Source organism: Plectropomus leopardus, chromosome 9, assembly GCF_026936395.1.
Source record: "Plectropomus leopardus strain MGB_pleo_1.0 chromosome 9, ASM2693639v1, whole genome shotgun sequence".
NCBI lineage: Eukaryota > Metazoa > Chordata > Actinopteri > Perciformes > Serranidae > Plectropomus > Plectropomus leopardus.
In genome coordinates, this window is record NC_142184.1 from 2,774,618 (window position 1) to 2,801,365 (window position 26,748).

Sequence of the window (26,748 nt, forward strand, 5' to 3'; positions counted from 1 at the left end):
AAAATAACCTGGAAATTCTCTGGGGAGGAGATTATTGGATATTATCAGAAAAACTAGAGAAAAATGTCTAGAAAACTGTATTTATAACTTTTGAAATTATGTAACTCAGATTATTTTACAGGAAATATCTTTGTATATTCAATTATTTTTAAATTTCAGCTTTTTCATGGGGTTTTTTTGTGTTTATTTTATTTCTATTTTTGTTAAGTTTCCGCCATTTTTAAAAGAAATAAAGCCACTTTGCTCAGGTTTCAAGGGTTAAATCTGAGTCCAGGATAACACCGAGGTCTCTTGCTTGACTCTGGGTTACAGGAGAGAGCGATTCGAGGTGAGAGCTGACCCTCTGTCTTTCTTTTCGTGGCCTAAAGACGATGATTTCGGTGAAAATTTTGATGCGTCCAGTCACTGATTACTCTGCTCCACGGGGTGAAGGAGGCAGTCTAAATAAGAAATGGCATCATGCATTAAAATGTGAAACTAACACGTTGAGACTGTGTCGTCTTGTGCCGCAGGTCTTCGAGGAGTTGCTTCTGGACGCAGACTGGAGCGTGAACGCGGGCAGCTGGATGTGGCTGTCCTGCAGTTCATTTTTCCAGCAGTTTTTCCACTGCTACTGCCCCGTGGGCTTCGGCCGGCGCACCGACCCCAACGGGGACTTCATTAGGTGGGTACCTTTCCTGGCATCGCCCCTTGGTGCCAACCGCTGACCCTCCCACCTGGATGGCGCCCTTCGTCCCTCCGTCTCTCTGGACTACACGCAGACAGGGAAACACGCAGACACTGAGAGAGCAGGAGGGAACAGAGACGTGTTTTTAAGGACCTGACAAACATCTGAAGGTGCAAAAACAGCATGAATACCAGCTCAGTGTCAAAGGAGAGAAAAGATATTAATATATGTAACAGCAGATGCATCATTTGGGTTAATTTAACAGTTGAGGGCGTGTTCAAAACCTGTTTATTTTTAATTTTAGGGCAGGGTTTGTATGTCGGTAATTTGCAACTTAATCAAGTATTTAAGTTAATTTAATTAGTTAGTTAGTTAGTTAGTTAATTTTTGTCAGTATTTATAATTTGAAATATAACAAACTCCAATGCTAAACTAAAAAAGGAACCCAGAGTTCAGTCAGCTATTAAAGTGACCACACGTAGACTAACAGAAAAAACGAACACAGCACACACACCGGCGCAGGTTTAACCCTTTGAAACCTGAGCAAACTGAACAGATTTCTTGCTAAAATATTGGGAGAACTGTAAGCAACTTGGTAAGACATGGCCAAAAAAATAGCAAGAATCTTGCAAAAGAAAAGAAAAGAATAAGTGCAAAAAAATCCAAGGAATGACCCAAAAAGTGCTAAAATTTGGAAAAAATAAACGTAGTTTTTCTGTAACAAAATTTTAAATATATGTTATTACAATAATTGTGATTGTACATTTCTGGAAATTTTTATTTTTATTTTTATTTCCTTTGTGAAAAAAACAATTAATTAATGTCTTGTAATTTTTGGACAAGTCTTGCCAAGTTGCTCATTGCCTTTTCCCGCGTGTTTTTAGAAAGAAATCAAATCAATTTGCTCAAGGTTTTAAACGGTTAAACAGCTTGTTTGAGGTCGTCTGAACGCAGCACCAGGAAAGTGATGCAGGTCTCAAAGGGATATTTCACCAGAGGAAAGCAGAGAGAGATGGAGGGATGAAGGGGGACCTCCAGATCTCTGGGTAAGTGACTGAACCAGAAGAAACATCCTTCCCTTCTCTCCTTTTTTTAAATTTTTTTTGTTTGCCCGTCAGCCCTTTTTTCTTTTCTGTTAAAACTTCAGCACTTTAGTTTTTGGAATCAGGCATGTCTTTTTGTAATAATTTCAGTGTCACAGTGTACTTGTGCGTGCCTTTTTAATTGTTTGTGAATGTCCCTTTGGTCATTGTGTACACGTGCGTATCTTTAGGTAATATTTATATCTAAGTGTTGCCAGCAGGTTGTTTTACTGCAAAGGCGTAGATTTATTCTGTCTCTCTGGATGTGGCTCTGTGTTCGTGTTTTGGCTCATCTGTTTTTTGGGGGATTGGGGGAAAAGTTCAGCTATCCCTCTCCCCTTCGTAGATTGTAGCTGATTGCTTTTAAGGTGATTGGCCGTTCTCACGCCCCTCCCCGGCTTGGCTGCCTCGGATGGAAGTCGGGAGCCGAGTTTAGAAATCGTGGTCGTTTTGATTTTACTTACCTGTGCAACCCTGAGGGACGGGACTTTACTCGCGCCCCAGCATCACCCTCTGGGAAGGTTTGTAACTCGGTAGCGGCTCATTTCGTCAAAAGGGATTTTGACCACTTGGTGGGGAAAAAACGCCTTGTCTGTATTCGTTAGGTAGAGGACCGTGAAGCATTCCCCAGAGGGTAGTGAGGAGAGGCGCTGCACCGACCCGTTACCTGCGTCGTGCCACGCAGGCGAGCCGGTCTGTTGTCCAGGCGCCGGGCAAAGCCTCTCATCCGATCCTTTGTGAAATGTTCAGTGGTGCTCTGCTTGTGTGAATGCAGCCCTGCCGGTGTAGGCGGACCTGGAGCAGTGGCTGTGTGTTTCTCAGACACTTTGAAACACACACACATGCACGTGAGATACACACACTTTATTTTATTAGAGTTTATGTCCAGCACACACATGCATAACCCCAAAATACGTTCAGACGCTGCACAAAAAAACAACAGCATAATGCAAAGTCATGCAAAATAATAGACAACTGGTGGAGCTAAAAGTTGCACCTGAACACACCGTAGAGACGTCAGCCACCCGAAAACTAGCACGTGTGTTCTGCGCCTGTGTGAGAAGAACAAACTCTCCGTACCAGCAGGTGGCGATAGTCTGTAAATCGTTCACAGAAAAGGGAAACGGGGAGACCAATCGTCGGCATAATAATAATAATAATAATAATAATAATAGTAATACGTTTTGTTTCTTGGACATTTTTGCGACTTGAAAAAAATGTTACCTCAGAAAATTTTTGTGAAACTAATTTTTAGATTAAATTAATTTTCACTCTGTTCTGTAATTTGTGTGACATCTCTTGTTTCTTAGCTTTTTTTTCTCCAAAGAAATCAAACCAATTTGCTCTGGTTTCAAAGGTTTAGGTGCACGTGAAAGTTTCAAACGGGTAAGAGCAAAAAACTAGATTTGTGTTTTGTCATTTTCATGATGCACATGCGTACATGAAGAAAAGCAATATTACATCACCCCTTAAAAACAAAAACAGTGACCGAGAAAACAAGCTATAAAAGTTATTTCCCAAAAAAGACTTAAAATGCACCTGTTATTATGTTAGTATGAGATATCAGGTGCATAAGATATACTTAAGGACAATAAAGCTGAATAGTTTTGCACTGTACCTGAATGTATTACCAACTGTAGTTTATATTCACACACACACACACACGCACACACACACCCTGCTGTCCACTTAAGGCCCGCTTGCTACTGGCAGGTCGCGGATCTTCCTGGCAATAGGGTTGTGGTCCCTTTTGGTGAAATGAGGGGGCTCTCTAGTGGGCCGGCCCAGAGTGTGGTGCTGTGGTTGTGGGAACGGACAGTCAGCAGGGGGGCTTCGAGCCCACTGACCACTTAAAAGACAGCCACCACAGTCTGAGGGACAGGGGGAGCAGGCTTGAGCTATTTTCTCAGTCCACCACTGTCTGATCATGGGGGAGGGCGGGGGGCAGAGCTGTGAGGTATAATGGAAGTCTTCTGTCATCAACTAGAAGCCGAGTAGTATTTTTAATAGTATTTTTTGTAGATTTTTCTGTCGTTTTTAACTTCAGCTGAGAACACGTGGATGTTGACGTGCAGCTTTAAGAATTAAATCTGTAAATATATTTAGTTGGGTTTTTTTTTGTTTTTTTTGTCAAAGATGTCCTCAAGGGGAGTAGTTTTAAAAATAAATAGTGTAAGAAATAGATCTCTCGATGGCAGAACTTTTCCTCTATACACCCGCTCTGGTGGGGAGGGGTGGGGGTGGGGAGGTTTTGGGGTGGGCGGGGTCAATACACTCTGCTTTCTAACAGCGTGTTACAGTAGACGTCTCCTAGCATCATCACCAATCGGCAGTGATCTCTCGCGGCGCGGCGGTCTCCTTTGGCTCCGTCCACAGTGTGTGTGTGTGTGTGTGTGTGCGTGTGTGTGTCGGTCCTCAAGGCCACACCGCACCGCCCCTTTCTCGCCCCTCTCAGCGCTGCACTGAGCCGATTCCCACACTGCCACAGCTCCACTCGCCCCCCTCTCCTCTGTCCTGTCTGTGTCCCCTCCTCGGAGTCGGTAAGGTTGGACCACGGTAGGTAGGTGGCCTCTCTTTGACACACGACTGCCCAAGGAGGAAAAAAAACAACAAAACAGCAGTTTGGACTTAGACATGTTGACCTCTCTGTCTTGAGTTTTATTGTCTCCTGGAGGGTCACACTTCCTGTCTGCGGCGTTGCCGCTTTCTCACAGTAAATGTTGTCCGGGACCACAGCCCCTCGTTGCTCCTTGTTGTGAACCACGCTGTGCACTGCGATGCTAACTCACTTCAGTGCCAGAAACTCAAAAAAAAAAAATCCATACAAGAGTCTCAGGCTTGCAGAGTGTCTTTGTACTCTGTATACTCTCATGTACTGTACATACTGTGTAGTGTTGTGGTTGTTTGTAGCTTTCATTTTGTAGTAATACTTGTAAGCATGAAGTGCTGAAGACCAGCATGCTCTTATCAGTTACAGTACATGCACAGGCTGCAAAATGTATCATAAAAGGAAGACTTTTTTATACATACATGCATGATGATTGATGAGACCACCAAAAAAGCTTTGATAATATTTTTTTATACAACAGAAAAAACATTTTTTCTGGTGAAACTGCTGTAAAGTATCAGATAAGCGTTCCCGCATCGCTGCTGCCCCTGATTCACTCATCAGGTTGACACAAGCCTGCAAATCTAATGTCTCCCTCTGCTCCCAGACGTTACTTACCTGTCCTCCGAGGTTTCCCCGCTAAGTTCATCTATGACCCGTGGAACGCCCCAGAGTCGGTGCAGGCGGCCGCCAAGTGTATCATCGGCGTCCATTACCCGAAGCCCATGGTGCACCACGCAGAGGCGAGCCGGCTCAACATCGAGAGGATGAAGCAGATCTACCAGCAGCTCAGCCGGTACCGGGGACTGGGTAAGAGACCGCCGAGTTAAGGCCGCTGAGACACGACTGCTGCAGCGCGACAGCTGCTGCACGACAGCTGCTGCACGACAGCTGCAGCACGACAGCTGCAGCGCGACACCTGCACAACACACTCTCTACACACTGAAGACTAAATTGATAGAGCACCAACATCTGGAAAAAACAAGTTCTTACTACCAGTGTGGGGAAAAGATAAAATATGTATAATATTTAGCAGGGAAAAGTAGCGGTGGGATTCACCGAAGGCCCCACGATACAATATTAACCCTTTGAAACCTTGAGAGACATCACTTTTCACGAGTATTCAAAGTGTTTAAACCTGAGCAAGTTGGTACAATTGTTTATTTTAATATGGGGAAAAAAGGCAATGAGCAACTTGGTAAGAAATATTCCACAAAATGCGAGAAATGTATAGATTTAGAAAGAAAAAAAATTAAATCTGAGAAAAAAGGGAAAGGGTAAAACAATGTTAATAATTATCATAATTATTAAACAATGTTTGCAATTACCATCACTCTTTACACACTGAAAGCTAAATTGTTAGAGCACTGAAAAATGGCAAGAAATGTTCTAACTACCAGTGTGGGGAAAAGATAAAAAATATTATAGTATTTTTTTCAAAAACATGGGGGGAGGCATTGAGCAACTTGGTGAGAAATATTCCACAAAGTGCTAGAAATTTGTAGATTTAGAAAAGATTTTTTAAAAAGCTAGGGGAAAAAAGGGATAAAACGATGTTTATAATTATCATAATTACACATTTGAAATTATGTTATGTAATTATAATATTTTTGTAAGCGTTTTTCATATAGATTATTTTTAATTTTATTTATTTATTTTGACTATTTTTCTGGTATTGGTCTTACTTTTTTACCTTTTTTTTTTAACAATTTTTTGGTAATTTTCCTTTGTTGCTCATTGCCTTCTTTCCATTCTTTGAGAGAAACCATGCCAGTTTGCTCAGGTTTCAAAGGGTTAAGTCAGAATACAATATTATTGCAATAACATATTGCAATACATTGCAGTTTACTACCTTTTTAAACTTTTAATCATGTCATGCTTTGTCAACATCTGGTTTTATTTAATAAGGTAGAATTTTCAGGCTTTTAATTTATTACTTATTTGATTGTAAAAGTTGGTGGAATAACCCACGGATTTTGTTATTAAAGTAAGTTACCAAATGTAAAATTTGTATTTAGAATTCTGGAAATACATATTGATACTTGCAGTCTTGTGTATCGATAGAATAAATACATTTTCTCTCTTCTCTGTAGAAAAACAAATGTGTGTTTGTGTGTTTCAGGCCTGCTGGCGTCCGTGCCGTCCACCAACGGGAACGGGAACGGAGGAATGATGGCTTACTCTCCCGGAGAGCAGCAGCCAGGGACCAACAACAACAGCAACGCTCATTGTAAGTCCATTTTAACAGAAATATATATAGAAAACTGTAAATCTATGCACGGCAGTCACGTTTTCATCTGTGTACTTCCTGCTTCAGTGCCTGGGGTGTCGGGGAGCTCCGTTGCATCGGGTAACGGCAGCGGCAGCATCCTACTTAACTTTGACAATGAAGAACAACAACAACAGCGACTGCAGCCGCACCCTCAGCCGCCGCAGCCTCAGCCGCAGCCGCAGCCGCAGCAGCAGCCGCAGCAGCAGCAGCCGCAGCAGCAGCAGCAGCAGCAGCAGCAGCAGCAGCATGGTGGGACATCACCTGACTTTAATGTTTTCTGTCAGCACTGCCAACATTTCACATTCAGTCTGTCTTTTGTGCATAACACCAACATTTAAAAAAGAAATATCAGAACGGAGCGTGCAGCCTGACATTGTTTCCATCCACCAGTTCTGTGCACATTTTCAATATGAGCATCATCAAACTGGGAAACTGCAAATGCCACAAATTTTAAAAAAAAATGTAAGTACTGGAATACCTTGACAAATCAGACATTTTTAACTTGGGCCTTGAAAAAGCACTTGAATATGATCAAGGAGAGCAGAAAGATACATTATTTTATGAACATTTTTTCAAACCAAAGCGTCAACAAAGGCTGCTCTTGCAGCTTTCCTTTAATGATGTATAAGCGGGATGAGCTCACAGCGGCTAAAGGTTATTAAACTCCAGTAAATAGTCGGCACCAAGATTTTTCACCAGCCTGCAAAACACACACACTCCAGAGCAGGTAATAAGCAGCTGTGAGTGTCAATGACAATTCTCAAAAATTCAAAAAACAAGTGCTTAAAAAAGTACTGTAATTCCTTGAATTGAAGTTTCCGCTCTCTGTACGAAGCAGATTCAGTGAATAAACGATGACGTGTCAAAATCACGTAAGTTAAATGTCACTCAAGCTTCTGCACCAGAAAAATGTCAGAAGATGAAAAAGTGAAACAATCAGGAGACTGCAGCGTTTGTTACTTAATACAAGAAACACAGGAGGTTATTTTTTACGTCATATTATCTGATGCTTCACATGTGAGCCCTTTCAGAGTGTTTGTTCTCTCTGTCGCAGGATACCACTCAGTGCCAGACGCCAGCCAGACCATCACCAGCAGCCGACTCTACCACGAGTTCGCTGTGCCTCAACATCCAGGTAACAAACAGGAAGGACCCGTCTCCAGGCGGGTTTCCATTAACCCTCAAAACTGCGCGATTTGAATTTGCAAACATGGATTTATTATTTACAACTGATACATGTTTGTCTAAGTTTCCCTTCACCGAGACTTTGTTTTGAGGGATACGGTTTGTGAATGTTGTTCTGATTATTTCAAATGATCAAAAAGATAATAAACATAATTTGATAAAAAAAAACTAATGCGGCACAGTCCCACAAATCACAGAAGTGAAACAGCATGAATGAATGTCTGTTTTTCTGGTAACTGTTGTGTGTAAATGCTGCCACAAGAGGGCGACTGTCGTCTCACCTCACATCCGAGCTGTTTCTGATGACGACTGACTCTCTCGTCCTCAGGACTCCTCCTGCACACCAGAGGAGGCATCACAGGAAAGAGGGAGCGCGAGTCGGAACGAGACGGGTCGGGGGAGAAAGACCCGGCGTCCTGCTCCCTCCACAAGATGCAGAGGCAGAGCGCAGAGGTCAGACTCTTTATACTTTTTAAAAAATATATTATTAAGTGGTTTAAAAAAACAAGACACGGGACAACAGACGGGGTCGTCACTGGTTGAATGAAATGCTTGATATTATTTTTTTTTAAATAGCATGGATACATTACGGTATTACGGACTGTGCATCAGGCCCCGATTGTCCTCTCACATCCTTAAAAGTCCTTGAAGTTTATGACCCTGATTTAAGACAAAGTCAATTCTGCATCATAAAACACGGTTCTCTAAACAAGATAAACATATAAAATACATAAAATAAAGTTTCCACTTGTAATTATGACTTTGTAGGGCAGTTCATGTGCTCGTATCTCGTAAATTTGGTAAATACGATATTTCCGAGGAGCAAGTGAAGGCAACATGAGTCCTGTAACAGAAAATGAAGGGTTTTTTGGGTTGTTTTTTTAAGTTTAAAATTAGCAAGCACATCACCGTGTCATGTTGACCCGACACTCTTAATGACAGGGTGCACCTTCCCCAACTGGTTACATTGCAGCCGGTTTTACTGCTGCAGGCTGCAGCGCTCTCGCTCAATCCTCAAGCAATTTCAAAAGTTTAAGAGGAGTAAAACACTCAATAAAAACAAGTTTGTACGACAATTTTGTATCCACAAGAGGTCCTTGCAGTCACAAATGTGCAAACAAAATGTTGATGATAGGTCCGGTAGTTTGCGTATGAGCTGCAGACAGACAGATGGTGGCGATCATTACATAAACTGAAATAAAGGATTTTATTCACCCGCTCCCGTGCAGCTCACAGCCTCAGACAGATTATCGGTACGCAGATGGAATTTGGGGATCAAATGGAAGAAGCTGTTTTCCGGAGAGCTGACGCAGGCGAGGAGGACGGTGGCGAATATAACGACACAAATAACACGTGTCAACCCACAGTGTCATCGCTCCGCTGCTGCGTGTGTGCGTGTGCATACAAAGAAAAGGCGTGGGTGTTTTGGAGCTGCTGGTGTGTGTTGTTGCCCTTTATACTTAATAATGAATTATAAATGAGGTCCTTGAGGTGATCACATTTCAGCTGGCCCCAAAAGAGCAGCGAAAGTTCGCATGACGACAAATACCTTTCAGCGAGGCATTCAGACAACAAAAGGAGACCTTTAAGGTGTCATATAGTCGACGTGTTACGCCTCTCTGCGCCTCTCTGCGCCCACTACAAAGTAAAAATTTTTCATTGTTGCACAGCAGATACAGTCATCCATGTAAATGTCAGGCTGTTATGAAGTCGCCCCTCAATAAAAAATACAAAACAGGACCTGAGTTACGCAAAACAATGGCTGGAGTAAGCAGTGGAAACTGAAACATCCTCTCAGCTGCTCTGCAAAGTCAAACACCTGCAGAATTTAACCCTGACGGACTGTTTGGTGCATTTTACTCACTGTCCCTTCTTCAGTTTTTCATAATTTCGGCTGTGTTCATGCATATGGCATAACTTTTGCATGATTGCGTATTTGAGTGTTTTGAGAAATTTTGCAGCTCAGCTCCTACAATAAGTCTAAAATACACTGTGGAAACTAAATAGTTACATTCAGACTGTTCAGGTCCAAAAATGCTCCATTGAAACCCATTCAAACTGACATTTTTGACCCCACAGCCATCAGAGCAGAAAAACAGGACTTGTATTATTTCTGGGTGTCATTCTGGGCTTTTGACTCTGAATTTGTCATTTTGACTATTTTCCACCTGATGAGGTCATTTTGACCATATTTGGCTTATGGAGGAAATACATGCTATTTCCACTAGGTGACCTGTCACAGTCAATGTAGCTGCTGATCACTGACATATCCCAGACTGTCAGCAGCTACACTCACACACTGACATATCCCAGACTGTCAGCAGCTACAAAAGGAAAAGAAAATCTACCGTGCGTATCATATTTTGAAAATAATTTCTGTTTTTTTTTTATAACAAAAACCTGGCATTTAAAGTTTTAAAATTCTGAAAATGAATGAATATTTGATATTCATGATTCGGGCTGATGCTTGTTTAAAAAAGATACCTAAATGAAAGTAGAAAATCATATTGATATATAATATTTTTTATAGCTTGATTTTGAAATGCACGTTTTTGTGTGCAGAGCAGTAAGAGTGTGTGTAATATTAAAGCGAGCTCTAAGGGTTAATGAATAAGGTTTTCTCTCTGTGAAACACTCGTGTGTTTACCGTCTTTGCAGACCACCTAGAGGCAGCTGCTGATGACCGTCTGGATCCACATTCGCGTCACCATCCGGCCAGCGGAGAAAGGAAATCCCAACGTCGCCACCTGTCCTCCAAAAACACGCAGATATGACTGCCTCCTCTTCACACACAGCGCATCTAACGCCGCTCTCTGTCTTTACGGTCAGAAACTCCCCAGGGCGCAAACGCAGAGGTGAAAATGTGATTTCTGACACGATTTTTTAGAAGAGGCTTCACATGTTAGAGTCCACCGCCCTCTGACTTCGTGCAGGTCGGTACGAACGGTGCGACCACCTCAGAGGAACGAGCAAAGACACAAAAACGCCTCACAAACAACAAATAATTTGTATATAAAATAAATAAATAAGAAAAAAAATAACATTATTGTCTTAAAACCGCTGCCACCAGCCAGTGTGAACTGTATGAACTCTGAAGCAGCTATAACTGTAAGTTACGGAATATTTGATTTTTTTTAAAGCTGCAGATCCATCCGTCACTTTGTCTGCGAACACCAAGCTGAGATTTTTGTACTTTTACTACAGCTTTGTAGTACGTACATCCTAAAGTAGGGCTGGGCGATATGGAGAAAATCATATATTACAATATTTTTGACCACATACTTCAGATATTGTATTGGTGCTTTCACAAAATATTTATACAATAAGATTTTTGTAAATAATCATCAGTTATGTGAATATAATGACAAAATGGGCCCAAAACTTACAGTAATTTACTGCAATTCGGCTTTTAAAATGAAAAAAAAAAAATCAAAATTGTACGCTATTTAAAAGCTAAGACGACATATAATCCAATATCCCGATATTGATCTAATAATCCCTGTACTAACACATCCAAAAGAGCTCAAGAGGAACGCACCAGCACCACACAGGCAGTGTCACTCCAGGAATATTTTTTGGACAGGACTGTAATATTTACATAGGAAAAGTGTTGTTCATACTCATATTTGATGTTTATGTTTCCCATACCTTTAGATGCAGCAGTTCCCCAAATGAAGGATTTAATCATTTAAACTCTTTTTTTTTTAACTCTGATATCACTTAAAATGACGTAAGACACATTTGTAGTCAGAATAACAGTCTAGACGGTCGTTTTATAGACTTTGTTGAGAATATTAGTGATTTAAAAAGTGTCTATTTGCACCCAGGAAAAAAAAAGTCACACTGCTGTTATTCGGCAATGAGCACGCGTCTCTTCGAAGCGTTATTACGAATGCTGCTGCGCGCTGTGATTGGCTAGTGCTCGTCATGTTGCTGCATCGAGGTTGGAAACAGATTAAGGTGGTAACTTTATGAGAAAAAAATTTAAAATGTGCCAGAAAGTAAAAAGGCGTTGATAGTGTGGCCCAGGGACAGTCTTCTAATATCCACTGACAATAAACCGATTCACACGAGGAATTTGTTTTAATAATTTGAATGTAGATAAGTAAATAAGATCCCAGAATGCATTAAAAAAAAGCATTAAAATAGTCTTTTTTTGGAGAAAATGAGTGACAGCAACATCAAAAATGTTGAAAAAAGGCAATTAATTTACCGACAAATATTATTAATGTTTGTTTATTAACCCTCAGGGGGTTAATAAACTTAATAATAATCTTTAATATTAAACACACTGTTCAAAATTAAGCTTGAAAATTATTAGACAATAATATTATTTTCTACTTTCATTGATTTATTTTTTTTTAACCAGAATCAGTCTTAATCATAAATATCAACATTGATACCCAGAAATAATACAAGTCAGTGGGTTTCAGTGGAGCATTTTTTGAGCTGGAAATTTAAAGATTAAACAAAAATACACAATCTTGCCAAAATGTATGCCATATGCATGAACACAGCTGAAATTATTTTTTTTTTTTAAAAAAGAGGAATAAAAAGTGAGTAAAATGCTCCAAACAGCCCCTAAGGGTCGATTTCCCGATAAATATTAATAATGTTTGTTTATTAAACGTCACAGAGGAAATACGAAGCGCAGGACCTTCACACAGGAGTTTCAGTCTCGTTTGAGTCATCTCATCATTTTTGGACTCAGCTGACTTATACCGTTAAGTTTTTAGGATTTTTACAGCTGCCGAATGCAGACTGTGAACATAAACTTCTGCAGAATATCTTAAAAGACTCGTTCATGTTAATTCATATTTTGATGTTGATAGGATGATTAAATTATGTAAATAGCCACATTACAGCACAAACGCACGCAGCATTGTTGGCTATGGAAACCTGGGTGCAAATATAATCCGCCTTTTAAAAGAAAGCATCAAGCAAAGTGATTTCTCAGCGTCTGGCTCATTAGTTTGTATGTAAATATCAGGTTTTTTCAGGCGTTGCGGTCCAACGGTTAAACACTAATGCAAATATTCACAGTTATTTTCACGGGAACATCCGCTGCTGCCTGGTTAGCGTATGTGATCACTCGATCTATCGGCAGCTAATAAAAAGTGATTTGTATGTTTTTTTCAGGCGTATTTAGAGACATCTCAAAGGATAACAAAACATGTTTACAGTGTGTCGCTGTGGATTAGTTTAGGAGATGTTTAGTCGTCTCGCTCCGGCTGTAAAACTGCCTTTAGAGCGCGGCGTTAAAAAGACGCGTGTAGCTTTTCTCTGGTTCGTTGAGGCGTCTGTGACGTCGTCAGAGGTGGACGTGTAGCCGCACACTTCAGAAGTGAAACTTTAGTCATAAATCAAAGTTTTTCTGGAAAACTGAATACACGTGAGATTTCAGTCCCATAAACATCAGTGAAACATGAGCAGGCTCTGTTCTGTAAGCTCATTAAGATCTTCTTCTTAGTCTCAAGTGTTTATTTGTCTTTTTTGTCGTCTCTGTGGTTTCACAGTGTTTTATTGTTTTTGTCTTTTTTTAAACGTTCGGCTCACAGCTGTTGACCATCAGAGTCTGGACGATCCTTCTGAAATTTGACTTACTGTCGCCCTTCAGCAGTCAGTCACATTTTCACCTCTCTGTTTCCCCGCCTGCAGATCTGGAAAAGATTCTGCTCGTAGAAGAAAAACAAAAAAACCTTCGGAGTGTCTCCGAGGCATTTTGTGCAGTTTTCAACTTTTATTTTTCGTGTTGCAACACAACCAAAAAAAACCAAACAAAACGGTTAATCAGCGAGAGCATGTGGAGGACACAAAGACAGTTTGGGTGCAGACTCCTCTCTGAGGCGTCACATTTTTCTAAGATTTCTTATAAAAACCAAAAACTTGCTAAACAAAAAGGAAGGAAGATAAATAAGTTGAGTTTACTCAACTTAAAAAACAGGCGACGGCATCCGATCCGAATGAGCCGAATTCTGTCAGCGAAACAGAAACCGACATTCCTCAGAAACAAGTAAACCCTCCTGATGAAGGATTCCCAAAACTGCACAGGGAGTCCAATATGCACAGTTTATTTTGGCTATCTTGGACGTTTTGCGACCTTTTGTGTATTCAAAACTGAAAATGTAAATTAGTGCATAAAGCGCCGCAAAATGACCACAATCTGATGTATGGGTTGATTTTAAATACGTGAGAAGGGTCGCAAAATGTCGTTTGTTGAGTTAAATGTGGGAGGATTGAGTATCTACATTGGAAAGATGGAAGTTGGGTTTTTATTTAGGTTTCATCCGCCCTCCACTTTCACCTTTACACCTGGTGAGGAGAATGCAGTCGAGTTGAACCAGAGAATGTATGATTCCCCCTGTAACATAGACCCCCGCCCTGCACACACACACACACACACACACACACACACACACACAGACTCAGCATTTGCATACAGATAAATTTGCTGTAAATTGTCAAATTTGAAGCAGTTTAAGTAATTTTTAAAAGAATGAATGAATTAGAAAAATCAGTCATTAATTCTGAACTTTTTTACTTTAAACACGTCAACAATTAGAAAAATGTCAAAATCTGCAAAATGTCAGAACTGATCTGCACATCACAACAACATAAAAGAAGGAAGTGCATGTTTGAGAATTTACAGCAGATACACACATTTATCGTGAATTACGATCGAGCAGAAACCTTTTACACACACACACACACACACACACACACACCTTGTCTTTTATTATTCAGATGCTGACAACACACACACACACACACACACACACACACACACACACACACACACACACACACACACAGCCTACTTAATGGTTAGACAGGAGAGAACAATGAGTCAAAGTCAGCTGTAAGCCACAGTCTGCTGTCTGATAAAAAACCTTTTGTGTTTTGCGAGCAAAACTAACAGAGGTTTTCTTTTTCATAGTTTCTCGATTATGCACTTCATCTAATGTGTAATAGTTTCACCATACGTTACATTTCCCACACAGGATTAACAAAGAATACCCTCTTTCTTGAAATACCAAAACGAAAGTTTTCGAACCAAGGCAGTGTTTGTTCTAAATTCAAAAACTTTTTTTTTTCATTATTTGTTATTAAATTCAAGTTTGGGGTCAAATAAAATGCTCAGATTCTTAGCGGACATAACTGGAAAGTGGTCCAAAGTTGCATTTTAAGCAGCATCAAACGATCCTTTTTAAATTTCCGTCTTAATCTCGTCTAGTTTTAAGATGTTTCGAGCCATCCAGTGCTAAATAATATTTAGTCAGGCCTAAAAAAAAAGCTGTTTTCTCATAAGGTGTCTGAACTAAAATCAAAAACTCATTCAAACGGACACCGCACTCACAACAGACACCAAAAAGAAGCCGTTAAGGTCCCTTTTCATCAGTCATTTACCGGGTTTATATCCGGGAAATGAACTGAGAGTGAAAATATGAAATCGCAGCAGACTGGGGCTGCAGATGCACGACGCTCTCCTGAGAAAGTTCTGGTTTCAGTGGAGCCGTGATGAGTGGTGTTTGTGTACAGTACTCGATATTTGTTCATCTGTGACCACGCCGTCCTGGGCTTCAGGAGCTGTATAGAGGGGTGGGGGAGGGGCGAGGGGACGACGAGGGGGGAGGAGGAGAAAAGAGTATTGTAGTGTTTCTGTATTATAATTCTGTATGTTCTCAAGAGGATTTGAATATTGTTAGTTTTTTGTAGCTTTTATCACTATGAAAAAAACAAGTTGAACCAAGTTTGTTTTTGTTTTTTGTTTTTTTGTTTTGTTCTCCCTTCGGTGACATGAGGGCGAGAACAGATGCCATCTATCATCTCTGTAATATTATGCTCTTTCTGTGTCTCTCCTTGTGTTGTGAAAGGCTTGTCTTGTGCTTGATCAAGTTCATGACAGGAAATAAACACCGTTACAACTTGACACCTTTTTTGTTTTCGTCTTCTTTATTAGCGTTTGTGCTAGGGGTCGACAGATAATGGGTTTGGCCAATTATTGGGATCGATATTTGGCATTTTACATATGATCTGTATCAATATTTTATTTTGAATGATCACAGATAAAATTAAAAAGAGCAAAAAAAGTGTCAGCATTGGAGAAAACTTCTGGGAGCTATTTATATTTATTCATTTTGTATTCAAAATTTCACTTGACTTTGTTAAAAAAAAAAAAAAAGGTGTGGGGAACTCGCTGTATACGATGCTGAGTTTCTGTGTCCACTGTGAGGACGTCTAAGGTCCCCGATAGACACTGTAGTCCCATGTAGCCACTTGTTAGCAGCCGCCTTTTTTAAGACGAGTAAAACATTAAAAAAGTTAAAAAATCGTGTTTAAGCGGACGTATTTTATGTTGCAGAATAAAACGTCCAAACATCTTTAGTCTGTGTTAACCATTGACCTTATTTAGGGCATTTTACTAAAAACATACTCAAAAAAAACAGATTTTAAGAGGCGGGAACCGGAAGTGCTTTAAGGCTAACGGACTTCCGCGTTTTAGGACTCATTTCTGTGTTTTTGAAAGAAATCAGGCAAGTTTGCTCAGGTTTTAAAGGGTTAAGGGCGGGTCATACCGGGCAGGGGCCGCTCATTGGACGTCTCTGCCCGCCAGCTAGCGCGCAAGCCTTTCAAACTTGCAGTGAAAACGGCAAAAACGGTAAAATGGTTCAAACCAAGAAAATATCAGGTGTGAGAGCTGAGCCACGGACGACCCTGCGCGTGCAGCTGCTAGCCGGGATGCTGAAGGCGCGAGCTCAGGTCCTGAGCAGGTTTTGTGTGCACACCTGCTGCTGGAGCAATCCGCGCGGACACCTCGGCTCTCTCCGGGGCCTCGCTCCTCCTCTCGCCGCCGCCTCCTTGCCTCCTCCACGGCCTCTTTTTAGCAGCAGGCGGTGCTGCTGCTGCCGCCATCCGCTTAGGGCCCCTCGGGCTGGATAAGCCTAACCAGGTGAGACTTGATTAATTTCCAGTGAATTGTTTGCCGTAGATCATAGTGTTGTTTCTCTGTATTGTGCGTATTTGTTCGCCCGTGGTCAGCTGGTTGGGCGTAAAGGTGTAAAGAAAGCTGTTTTGGTGTTTTTTGGTGCGCATTTATGTGCCTGTACGCAGTGGTTTTGGGCTATGCTTCTGTTTAATCGTGCTTTTTTACGCATCGTTACCGGCAATGCTGTTCAGTCGTTTACGTGTGCCTATTTTTGCGCCTTTACGCAGCGCTGCTGCTCATGCTGTTGTGTTGCTTTGTGCGTATTTACGCGCAACGTGCGTCTTCACTTACAGTCAGTTGTTGGTAATGCTCAGCTGTTTTTCGTTTGGTATATTTTTTTATCGTTATTTGCGCCGCTCAATTGTGCAAACGAGTGCACCTGTTACGGCTGCTGAGTTTAAAATGTGCATCTGTCCTGCTACTTTTGTGGCCCACCCCAAATCAGGTCCCCTCCAGAGACGTGCCCTAGCATATGTTAGATTTAACATATAATATTTAGATTTAATATTTAGCATATGACATTTAGACTAAAAAAAAATCAGAAAATATAGTTATATTATCTAGAACATATTTATTCACAAAAGAATAAATCTGCCAAAGCAAATATTGCTGTAAGTGCGATTAAAAAGTGCCTTTGAAAAATTCACACCTCTTTCCAATCATGTATGAGAGATCAATGTTTCTTTCAGTCTTTCAAACTTTACAGTCACCGCCCCATATTGCAGAGTGTTGGAGACATCAGCCGCAGAGATCTCTGCCTTCTCTCCAATATTTTGGAAGTAGATGGCACTCGGCCTGTGGTGCTCAAACGGCCAAAAAATACATTTGAAAAACTCAACAGCAATGTCTCTTTTTCTAGAAATCATGACCCGGTTGCTCAAGATGATCCACAGAACTTGGTGTGAGCAGTTTTATGTAAGAAGTACTTTCTGTCTTCCTTTCCAAACTGCACCCACCGACCGTATCACTGCACAGAAGGAAGCGCACGTTTATAGACACTTTTTCTGCGCGGTGATTCTGTTGGTGGGTTTATTTTGTGAGGAAAAAAACATTTCCGAGCACTGTTTCTGAGAAGCCAGTTCTTTCATGAAACATTAAACTTTTGTTGCAGTTTGGCCTTTCGTTTTGCCTTTCGTTCACACAAAAACGGCCTTTTGAGACATCGGTTGTAAACTGGCAATGCACGAATCCTGTGACAGCGGTGATGTCATATACGTACTTTTCACATGCACAAGGTGCTTTTCCAATGTGTGTCATTGTAAAGTTACACCACCGGAGCCTGTCCTTGCATGCATACTGCAGCATTTTGGTCGCTTATGCGGATCTGCGTACACGAGGCTCATTTTCACAATGCCATTTTTAGTCGGGCCGTTCTCGTCTAAACGTGGCCTGAATTTCTCAAAAACTGTCCACTTGATATTGCTCACAAAACTTACTGAAATTCTATTGAGATCTGATGATCTGATGATGATGATGAAATATGACCATGCAGGTAACGCCATCTGAGGGCATGCATCTGCTTGACATGCTGACACATGACACAACTGTTGAAAAACAAAAGAGGAGACACCAGAGAACTACCTTCACTTGCTCAACAAGAACATGATACTTCTTGTGGTGCCTCTTTTAAGAAAACTGTAAAAATAATAACGCCCACCTAACAAAACTAATCGATACCTGTCCCCGGAAAACCCCCAGGGTCAAAAACAAAGCTTCAGTTTCTGCCTCTCTCTTGTGCAATTCTTGCACAATTCTTTTACAATCCCACTTACATGTGGGATTTAAGGAGAAATTATACCCGTTATTAAGTAAAAGCAGCTAAAGACACATGCACTTGCAAACAAGACGCATCCTTTGTCTTCCACTAATCTGGTCCTGTACATCATCAGCAGGTCGGCACAGTCTTTTCCTCGAGTTTGCTGATTGTCAGTGATTTTCAAGTTAGTCTTCTGCTTCCCAGCAGCCAAAAAAAATCTTAAAAAGTCATTGAAATAGATTCTGAAAAAACCCTTTAGCTACCATGCTTGATTTGTTTTTTTCCTTTTATTCATATATTTTACTCTTCTTAGCAAAAATTGGGTTGATTTCTTTCAAAAACACGGGGAGAAGGAAACATCAACTTTACAAGACATGGTCTAAAAATTTGCTGAAAAAATGGAAAAAAATAAAGAAAATTAACTAAAATTAATAATGATTTATTAGAAAGGTAAATCACTGTGTTTGTGTGACACCAGCATATTGCAAGTGTGAGTTATTTTCTCTTTATTGATTCATGCCTTGTTGATACAGAATATTCTCTATTGAACGGCATTACTGCAGGAAAAGTGCAGAGAAAAAAATTGATCAGTCACGTAAAGACAAATTGATTCATGCAGCCCAATACCACAAATAATACATTTGCCTTTAGGGAGTTTATTATATTCTGCTATCTGCATTACAAACATGAACTATGATTATGAGACAGACAGATTATTACAGAGAAAGGGGGCATAATTATCGACAGAGCAGACAGAGACAGAGCGATAAATAGGATGATGCAGTGCTATGGCATCTCAGTTAATTTGTCATTTTTTCAGGGTGTGGACAAATAATGCCAGAAAAAAAATCCAGTATGAAGCAATGTCTGGTTCTATCCATTAGCTGTCAAAACGACACCAGGCAGTTCATGTGAGGAAGCACCTCAGTGCAACCTAGAAAATCCTAGAAAAGTCCTAAAATCCAGGAAATTCTTTAAAATCTTAGCAATGCTCTAAAATGTCCTAAAATCCAATAAGGGTCCTTAAATCCTAAAAAACATGTATGTAGCTGCTGCAACTGGCCCAATATCACAAATTTTGAAATCTGGCTCAAGGGGCCTCACAGACTGTACAACGCACGACACCTTTGACCTTCCATTCAGATAATAGAAAATAAAGTTAAAGTTAAGACAAAGAGGTGAGTTTCAGTTTGAATTTAAAAGGCCTCGACAGAATCAGACGGTCCGATGTCTGAGCGACGTTATTCCAGACAAACTAGCAAAACCGTCACTGAAAATGTTTCTCATGGATGACACATAAACAAAGTGAAAACAAATATGATGGTAGAGTGCGAAAGCATCTCAGAAAAGACATGCTTGACTTGAAAAGAATACACTAGGTATTGTTTTATCGTCTGACTCAATGGACAAAGAATACTTTTGGCGGCGTGCAATTATATTGATCCATTTTGCATGATGTGCCCAAAAATGATCCCTTAAAAAAAATCCAGTTTGCAGCAATGTCCGGATCTACATGTGAGCTGTCGGATCAATGCAAGGCGGTGAACTCATCTGAGAAAGTATCATTGAAAAACGCTTAAAATATGTCAGGAAAACAGATCCTGGCTGCACCAATAATGTGCACTGGTTTGAACCAGAGGACAGAAGATTGCAGTCTATGTCGACATAACTGGGAAAAAACTGCAATGAAGTAAAATTACATGCAGCAAGAGTTTAAAAAAAAAAAAAAAATTCAATACACTTGGAGCGACGTAAGACCAGCATTCTGTAAGAGTTTTCTGTCATTTGCTTTTTCCTGAGTCATGCTTTGTTCATACTGGTTATGCTTTTACTGAGTCACAGCAGAAGAGAAAGAGATGAGTTTTAAGGGCCTCAACAGCATCAGAAAGAGGGAAAAGGTCCCTGAAACCGTTGCCAATGAAGCAGAAGTAAACAGATGATAATCGGATGATGTAGTGGGGAGGTATCCCAGTTTACCAATGCATGAGTGGAGAAATTCAAAGGATATACTGTACAGGCTGCAGGGTGTGGACAAAGTAATCTAAAGTCTAAAAAGTCCAGTATGCAGCAATTGATGTTTCATGTGAGTTTTCATATTAACACGAGGCATTTACTGGCACCTCATTTTGGCAAGAAACCCTGCTGGTTGCAACAATAAATGGACTAAGATTGCAATTTAATAAGATGTTAATTTGTAGTCAGTAGGAAAAACATTGCAACTTCACCGTTTTCAAAACGTTTTTTGTATTTAAGACCAGCATGTTGCGAGTGCGGACTGTTTATATACCTTTTTTTGAGGCATGCTCTATTGACATGCTCTAACACAGCTGCAATAGTACACACATAAGAACTGTATAATTGTGTGTAGTCACTTTAAGTCATAAAGCCCAAAACCACAAATGACAAAATTTAGAGACATCAGTGGAGCGCACAGAAACAGTGACAGCAGATAGGTTGATGTCATGTAATGGCACCTCAGTGTAGAGATGCATGGTGGAAAAATACAGAGAAGAAATTCCACATATTTGAGTGTTACTCAGTACAAAAATACCTGTTGTAGCATGTGCGTTCATTAGCTTGTGCAGGGTGTGGCAAAAATGAAAATTTTCAGTATGCCGTTATGTCTGGTATCGCATGCGAGCTGTCAATGCCTCGGAAAGTTGGAAGCTTCTCAGCTGCAAGTATCACTGACAGATACTTAAAATGTTTAACATGTCTGGGAAATAGACCCTGGTAGCACCAGTAACGCTCACTGGTGTGAGCCGGCAGAGCGCCCCAGGGACGACGTTTTTCTGTCGGCTGACATGAAAGTTAGCTTCGCCGTGGTTTTCCTCGTCAAAAAATCCCATGAGATTTTTCCATTGGCAGCATTGTGGTGTAGTAGTGTAGTGGTTAGCACTGCAACCCTTACAAGGACAAGTGGTTTCGGACAGTGAACGAATGACTGAATTTGTCCATTGGATTTTGGATAATTGCCCAAAATAAGCTCTGTGCCAAACAAACATTCATGACACTTTTGTTCAGCGAGATAATTTCCACAATTTATGAACACTTTGGAGATTTTTGAAGTCTAAATGCAACCACTAGGGTAAAAAAAATAACATTAACTATAAACAGACTACACTACCGTCGCATCGCCACTTCTACGAGGCTGCAAAACCATTTTCGCCATAGTTCTGCGTGATGATATTCTGTAGGCTCATTAAGCCAACTGCCTTTTTTACAACGCATAAAAGGCTTCAAATATAGGAGTGGGGTATTTACCCAAGTTTTTTCTGTCGAAGAACAAAACGAAAGTCTCTTCATCTTGTGTTAATCACAGACTTTATTCCAAAAACCCATTTAAAAAAAGCCAATGACTTAAAGGGAACTGTGAGTGCCTAACTGCAAACGTGTTCCTGGGATACTTTATAGACAAAGTTTACTATATTTATGCAGATATCTCTAACTTTTACATGCAGTTATGTCTTGTGTCCACACATTGTCCCTATATTTATGCACTGAGAGGAAATACATCTCTTTATAGATGGATAAAAAGCATGACAGAATGAAGCAGCCCAGAGACAAAAACAGGACCGCTTATTCATAGCGACAAATAGTTTAGGAGGTTGGCCGGTCAGGTGTTTTGCCAGTTTTGTGATATATTTTGTTAACAGACAATTCTGCATGCACTCCATATGGCTACAGTGCATGCCGTCTGTCCAAAATCTGCCTTAAAAGTTACATATTTTTTAACTGGAAAGACGAGATTCCATTGAGAGTTATTTGTTTTTTCTACAGTACATTCAAATCTATCATTTCTGCAAGACCAGCAGAGTGCAAGTGTGAGCTTTAATATTCTTTTTTCTAATTATCCACTTAAATAAGGCTTCTCAAACTGATCAGCTATTGCTTGCATTCAGCTCCACTTGTGCATGCAACTGCTCCTTGCACTTCCTCTTTGTGACATTTAATAGATTTTTTTAAGGCTGCAAGTGTTTTCTTTTGGCACAGGTGGAGGTAGCCCATGTCTCTCTCCTTCTCAAGCAGACACACGTTTCTCTTGCTACACTTTGGTTTTGGGGGGGAGTTTTTCCCCAGTCAGCATGAGGGTCTAAGGACAGAGGGATGTCGTATGCTGTAAAGCCCTCTGAGGCAAATTGTGGTTTGTGATAATGGTCTTTATAATTAAAGTTGACTTGACACTGACTTGACTTTAAACCAAGTCTTAACCTTCAGTCTTCTGAAAGGTTGGCTAAAATGTTTTCACAGTGCATGAGTGTCCCCACTACAATGGTTAAAAAACCGACAAGGGTCCCAACGAAGATAGTCATGCAAACACACACGCACACAAACACATCAAGCATACACACCACCCTTACCGAAACGTAACCACACGATTTTTTTGTTTGTGAGTCAGCAAATCCAAAGCATGTCGCAGCTTGGACCAGTTTATCTGCAGGTGAAGGGGATTAAATTTAGCAGCATGCTTTCATCTTCAAATGATTTACTTTAACATTACATCTTGTTGCCTGATTATTCAGCATTTAGTCATTTGAAATGGCAGCAGCATGGGGGTTCATGGGAAAACTGATCGATGCCTCGCAATACGTACCTATCACCTTTTTCTTTTGAACTTTAATATTACAAACCTTGAGTCATGTGCAGTTGATACTGAATATGCTTCCTTGAGTATCATTACAGCAGCAATGACACAAGTTGCAAGTGAAACAAACATTTTGACTCAAAAGGATAGATTTTGAAATGGCTTTCACTTTGAACTGCAGCAAAATCTAATTTTTGTATTTTAAGAGTTTTTAATCAGCTGCAAAAAAATGCAACTGTTCAAAGAATTGCGATGTTAAAAAAAAAGAGAGGTGTGTGTGTCTGTGTGTGTGTGTGTGTGTGTGCACGTGTGTGCACGTGTGTGTGTGTGTGTGTGTGTGTGTGTGTGTGTGTGTGTGTGTGTGTGCGCACGTGTGTGTGTGTGTGTGTGTGTGTGTGTGGAAAGAGGTTCCAGTGTTTTTTTTTGTTTTTTTTTTATTCAAATGCAAAAAAAAACTGGAAAACCGAATATGTAGATTACTATCCAGATGTAGAGCTATGGGTAGATTTTTGGATGTGTCACGTTTGATGTGGCAGTATTCTAATATCTGTGTATTATCACGAAACACAAAGTATGCTGAGGCCGATGGGGCTGCAAGTTTTGCCATTTCTGGATAAAATTTAATTTTGAAGCAATGATGCGCTGGAAAAAAAAACAGGCAATCTCTGAAATTATTAAAATTCATGGTTGGGGCGTAAATGTCTGGGCCAAAATTCACAGCAAATTATTATTATACTTAAAACCACAAATATCAGGTTCCTGGGAGGTGATAGTCCACGATTTCACAGAGGAATTGTGGATTCAAACCTTCCGGATGAAATCGCTCAACTTTTGAAGAGTTAGGCGATGCAATAACAGCTCTTGCGTTGCATCATGAGGGAAACAGTTCCTACTGACAAGCCCGTAGCAAAAAAAAAAGCAGTTCCATTGCAATTTTGTGAAATTTGGCTTTTTTGAACTATGTGAGATTTCCCCTCATCCCCATTTTTCTGCCCCGCTCTCATTCTTCTCCGCTGTCTCTGCCGGTGTCTCCCAGTGTCCACTCCGCTCTCATTCTCCTCGGTGTCACCTCCGGTGTCCACTCCGCTGGCATGGTAGTTAGCATCCCCTGGTTTCCTCGTCATTAAGCCAATGGGATTTTGGATTTTTTTTTTTTCTGCAAGAAAAAGCATGTGTTAATTACAGACCTTAATTCCGAAGAAATATCTAATATATATATATAAAAAAAAACATTGACCTCCATACAAGGAAAGGAGAAGTGCTAAAGTGCTGACTCATTTCCAGATTTTAGGACTCATTCCTGCAACGCCCTGTTGTCGTTGTCAAGACGGTGCAGACTGACTCCTTATTATGCTGGGCTCAGTCATTGGTGCCAGTTATTTTCCACAGGTCTACTGAAGCGTAAATCATCTGTCTCAACACTGCTCCTTGTCATGACATACGAGATGGCATGCACGTAATCACGGTAAAGAAAGATAAAAAGTACTGGGTATTACATTTTTTCTTTTTCTGGCTCTATTGACAACAATGCTGGTTTGTTGGTCGTTCTACAACTTTTTTTTCAAATATTTTGACAATGATGTGTTGGATTACTTTGACACTTTGCACAGACAATCATAGTGTCCAGATGATGAATCCTACCAACCTCTTCCCTTTTTTTCCTCAAGCACCATCATCAGGTCAAACTTTTTCACTTGAACTGTGAAATATCTCAACATCTACATAATGGGTTAGTACATTTTTTACAAATATTTGTGGTTCTTAGATGATGTAGGCTGTCCTAAAAGAGGGCCCCAGTTATGAGTCCTCACATTACTTTGCAGTGGACTTCTGCATCTACGTGTAGGTATCGTTCTGCATCTGCTGTTGACGTTCCAGGATGACACTACCATGATGTCAACACAAGCATATGGTGGTATGATGCTGCACGTGGTCATGTTTAGACAACAAAAGCACATAGCAACCAATGCCAGCAAGTCAGCAAACGCAAATGCTGGCACGGATGGTTAGGTTTTGGCAAAAGAGGCAAACACTGGAATTTCCTCATGAAAATCCAGGGTTTGAGCCATCCGACGCCCCTTCCACTTGCCTTGTAGAGGCCTTCATGCTCCTTATATTACATTGTTACCTGCATTTCAACCCAATGCTGTCCAGCAGCATATCATGCAGACACAAAAAATTCACACCAGCTTCCTTCTCAACTGACAGTCTGCGTATCATGCTGCCGTCCAGTCATCCAGTGGCCCATCATAGCACCGCAAACAGTTCTTTCCAGCCATGTTCGTGCCGTTCAATACCAGGCAGTTTCAATACTGATATAATTAAAAGCAGCTTATCTGCTTCCATACAGGGGAGAGCGGTGTGTTGAGATTTATGAGGTAAATAATCAGTCAGTCTGCTAAAGTAGCAGCTAATTATGACCAATACAGTTTTAAAATGGAATTTTCAGTCATGTCTGATTCGTCTGATATATTAATTTCACAAGATAGTATCTTTATGTTGACATTTTAGTATCAATCTGCCCACCCTTAGCTGTTAGCTGTTTTTTCAGCGTGACCATGCTCACATTGACATTTAGCTCAACACATCACCGTGCCAAATTTCAGCAGCCTAAAAATGACAAATGTTCGGAGATGAGGATGATGACTTGATCCGAGTTTTGAGTCATTTCTGTCTGAAGATGTAATCACGTAGTACGCCTCGAGCAGGAAAGGAGAGTGGAAGTGTAATTACTCATAGCTTTGAAAGCATTTAAAGCAAGCACTGATGAAATGAAAACAAAAAATAGTAACGTGGCACTCAAGTCTGCTGGAACTAAAAGGCTTAAAATTGAACCCTAGCTCCTATCTGAATCCATGATCATGACGGATAATCGCTCGCAAAGGCACAGCACAGTGGGTCATGTTGTGTCGAAGCAGAATTTCACCACTTTAGTGGTTAACCTTTTTCAGTTATTAATGTCTCCCTCCACTCAAAAATGTGTTTTTTTAACAAATGTTTTATTAATCAATCAATCAGATTTATTTATAAAGCACTTTTAAAACAACCAGAGTCGACCAAGGTGCTGCACAAAAACAATAAAAATAAAAATAATAAAAATAATAAAGGACAATAAAATAATAGCACTAAAAACAGCATAAACAATAAAACATAATTAATAAATAGGCTAAAAGTGTATTGCCCGTCATATCTATGCACATGTGAAGCAACAACCCTACGTGATGTTAAAAGCTAAAGAAAACAGATGGGTTTTAAGAAGGGTTTTAAAATCAGACAGTGAGGAGGCCTGTCTAATGTGCAGCGGCAGCTCATTCCAAAGTTTTGGAGCCGCAACAGAAAACGCTCGATCCCCTCTGAGCTTCGGCCTTGTCTTGGGCACCCTCAGGAGCAGCTGGTCAGCTGACCTGAGAGACCGGCTGGGTGTATAGGGGTGCAGAAGCTCAGAGAGGTATGGTGGGGCAAGACCATTTAAAGATTTAAAAACAAATAAAAGAATCTTAAAATGAATTCTAAAATGGATGGGCAGCCAGTGAAGTGAAGCTAAAATCGGTGAAATGTGATCAAACTTTCTTGTGCCTGTTAAAAGACGTGCAGCGGCATTCTGCAC

The 26,748-nt window shown here is 40.5% G+C and overlaps 1 protein-coding gene across 1 annotated transcript in view; it reads left to right on the plus strand.

Annotated features, from left to right (window-relative positions):
* The window catches only part of LOC121947582 (cryptochrome-1-like), a 39,018-nt gene extending 23,274 nt beyond the window's left edge, over nt 1–15,744 (plus strand). Inside the window, exons 9-15 of the mRNA XM_042492690.2 lie at nt 513–664; nt 4,965–5,167; nt 6,480–6,587; nt 6,675–6,878; nt 7,684–7,764; nt 8,143–8,267; nt 10,473–15,744. Coding sequence (XP_042348624.2) covers nt 513–664; nt 4,965–5,167; nt 6,480–6,587; nt 6,675–6,878; nt 7,684–7,764; nt 8,143–8,267; nt 10,473–10,481 — 882 coding nt within the window. The 3' untranslated portion in view covers nt 10,482–15,744. The remainder of the gene's footprint in view (nt 1–512; nt 665–4,964; nt 5,168–6,479; nt 6,588–6,674; nt 6,879–7,683; nt 7,765–8,142; nt 8,268–10,472) is intronic.
* Nucleotides 15,745–26,748: the final 11,004 nt, after the last annotated feature.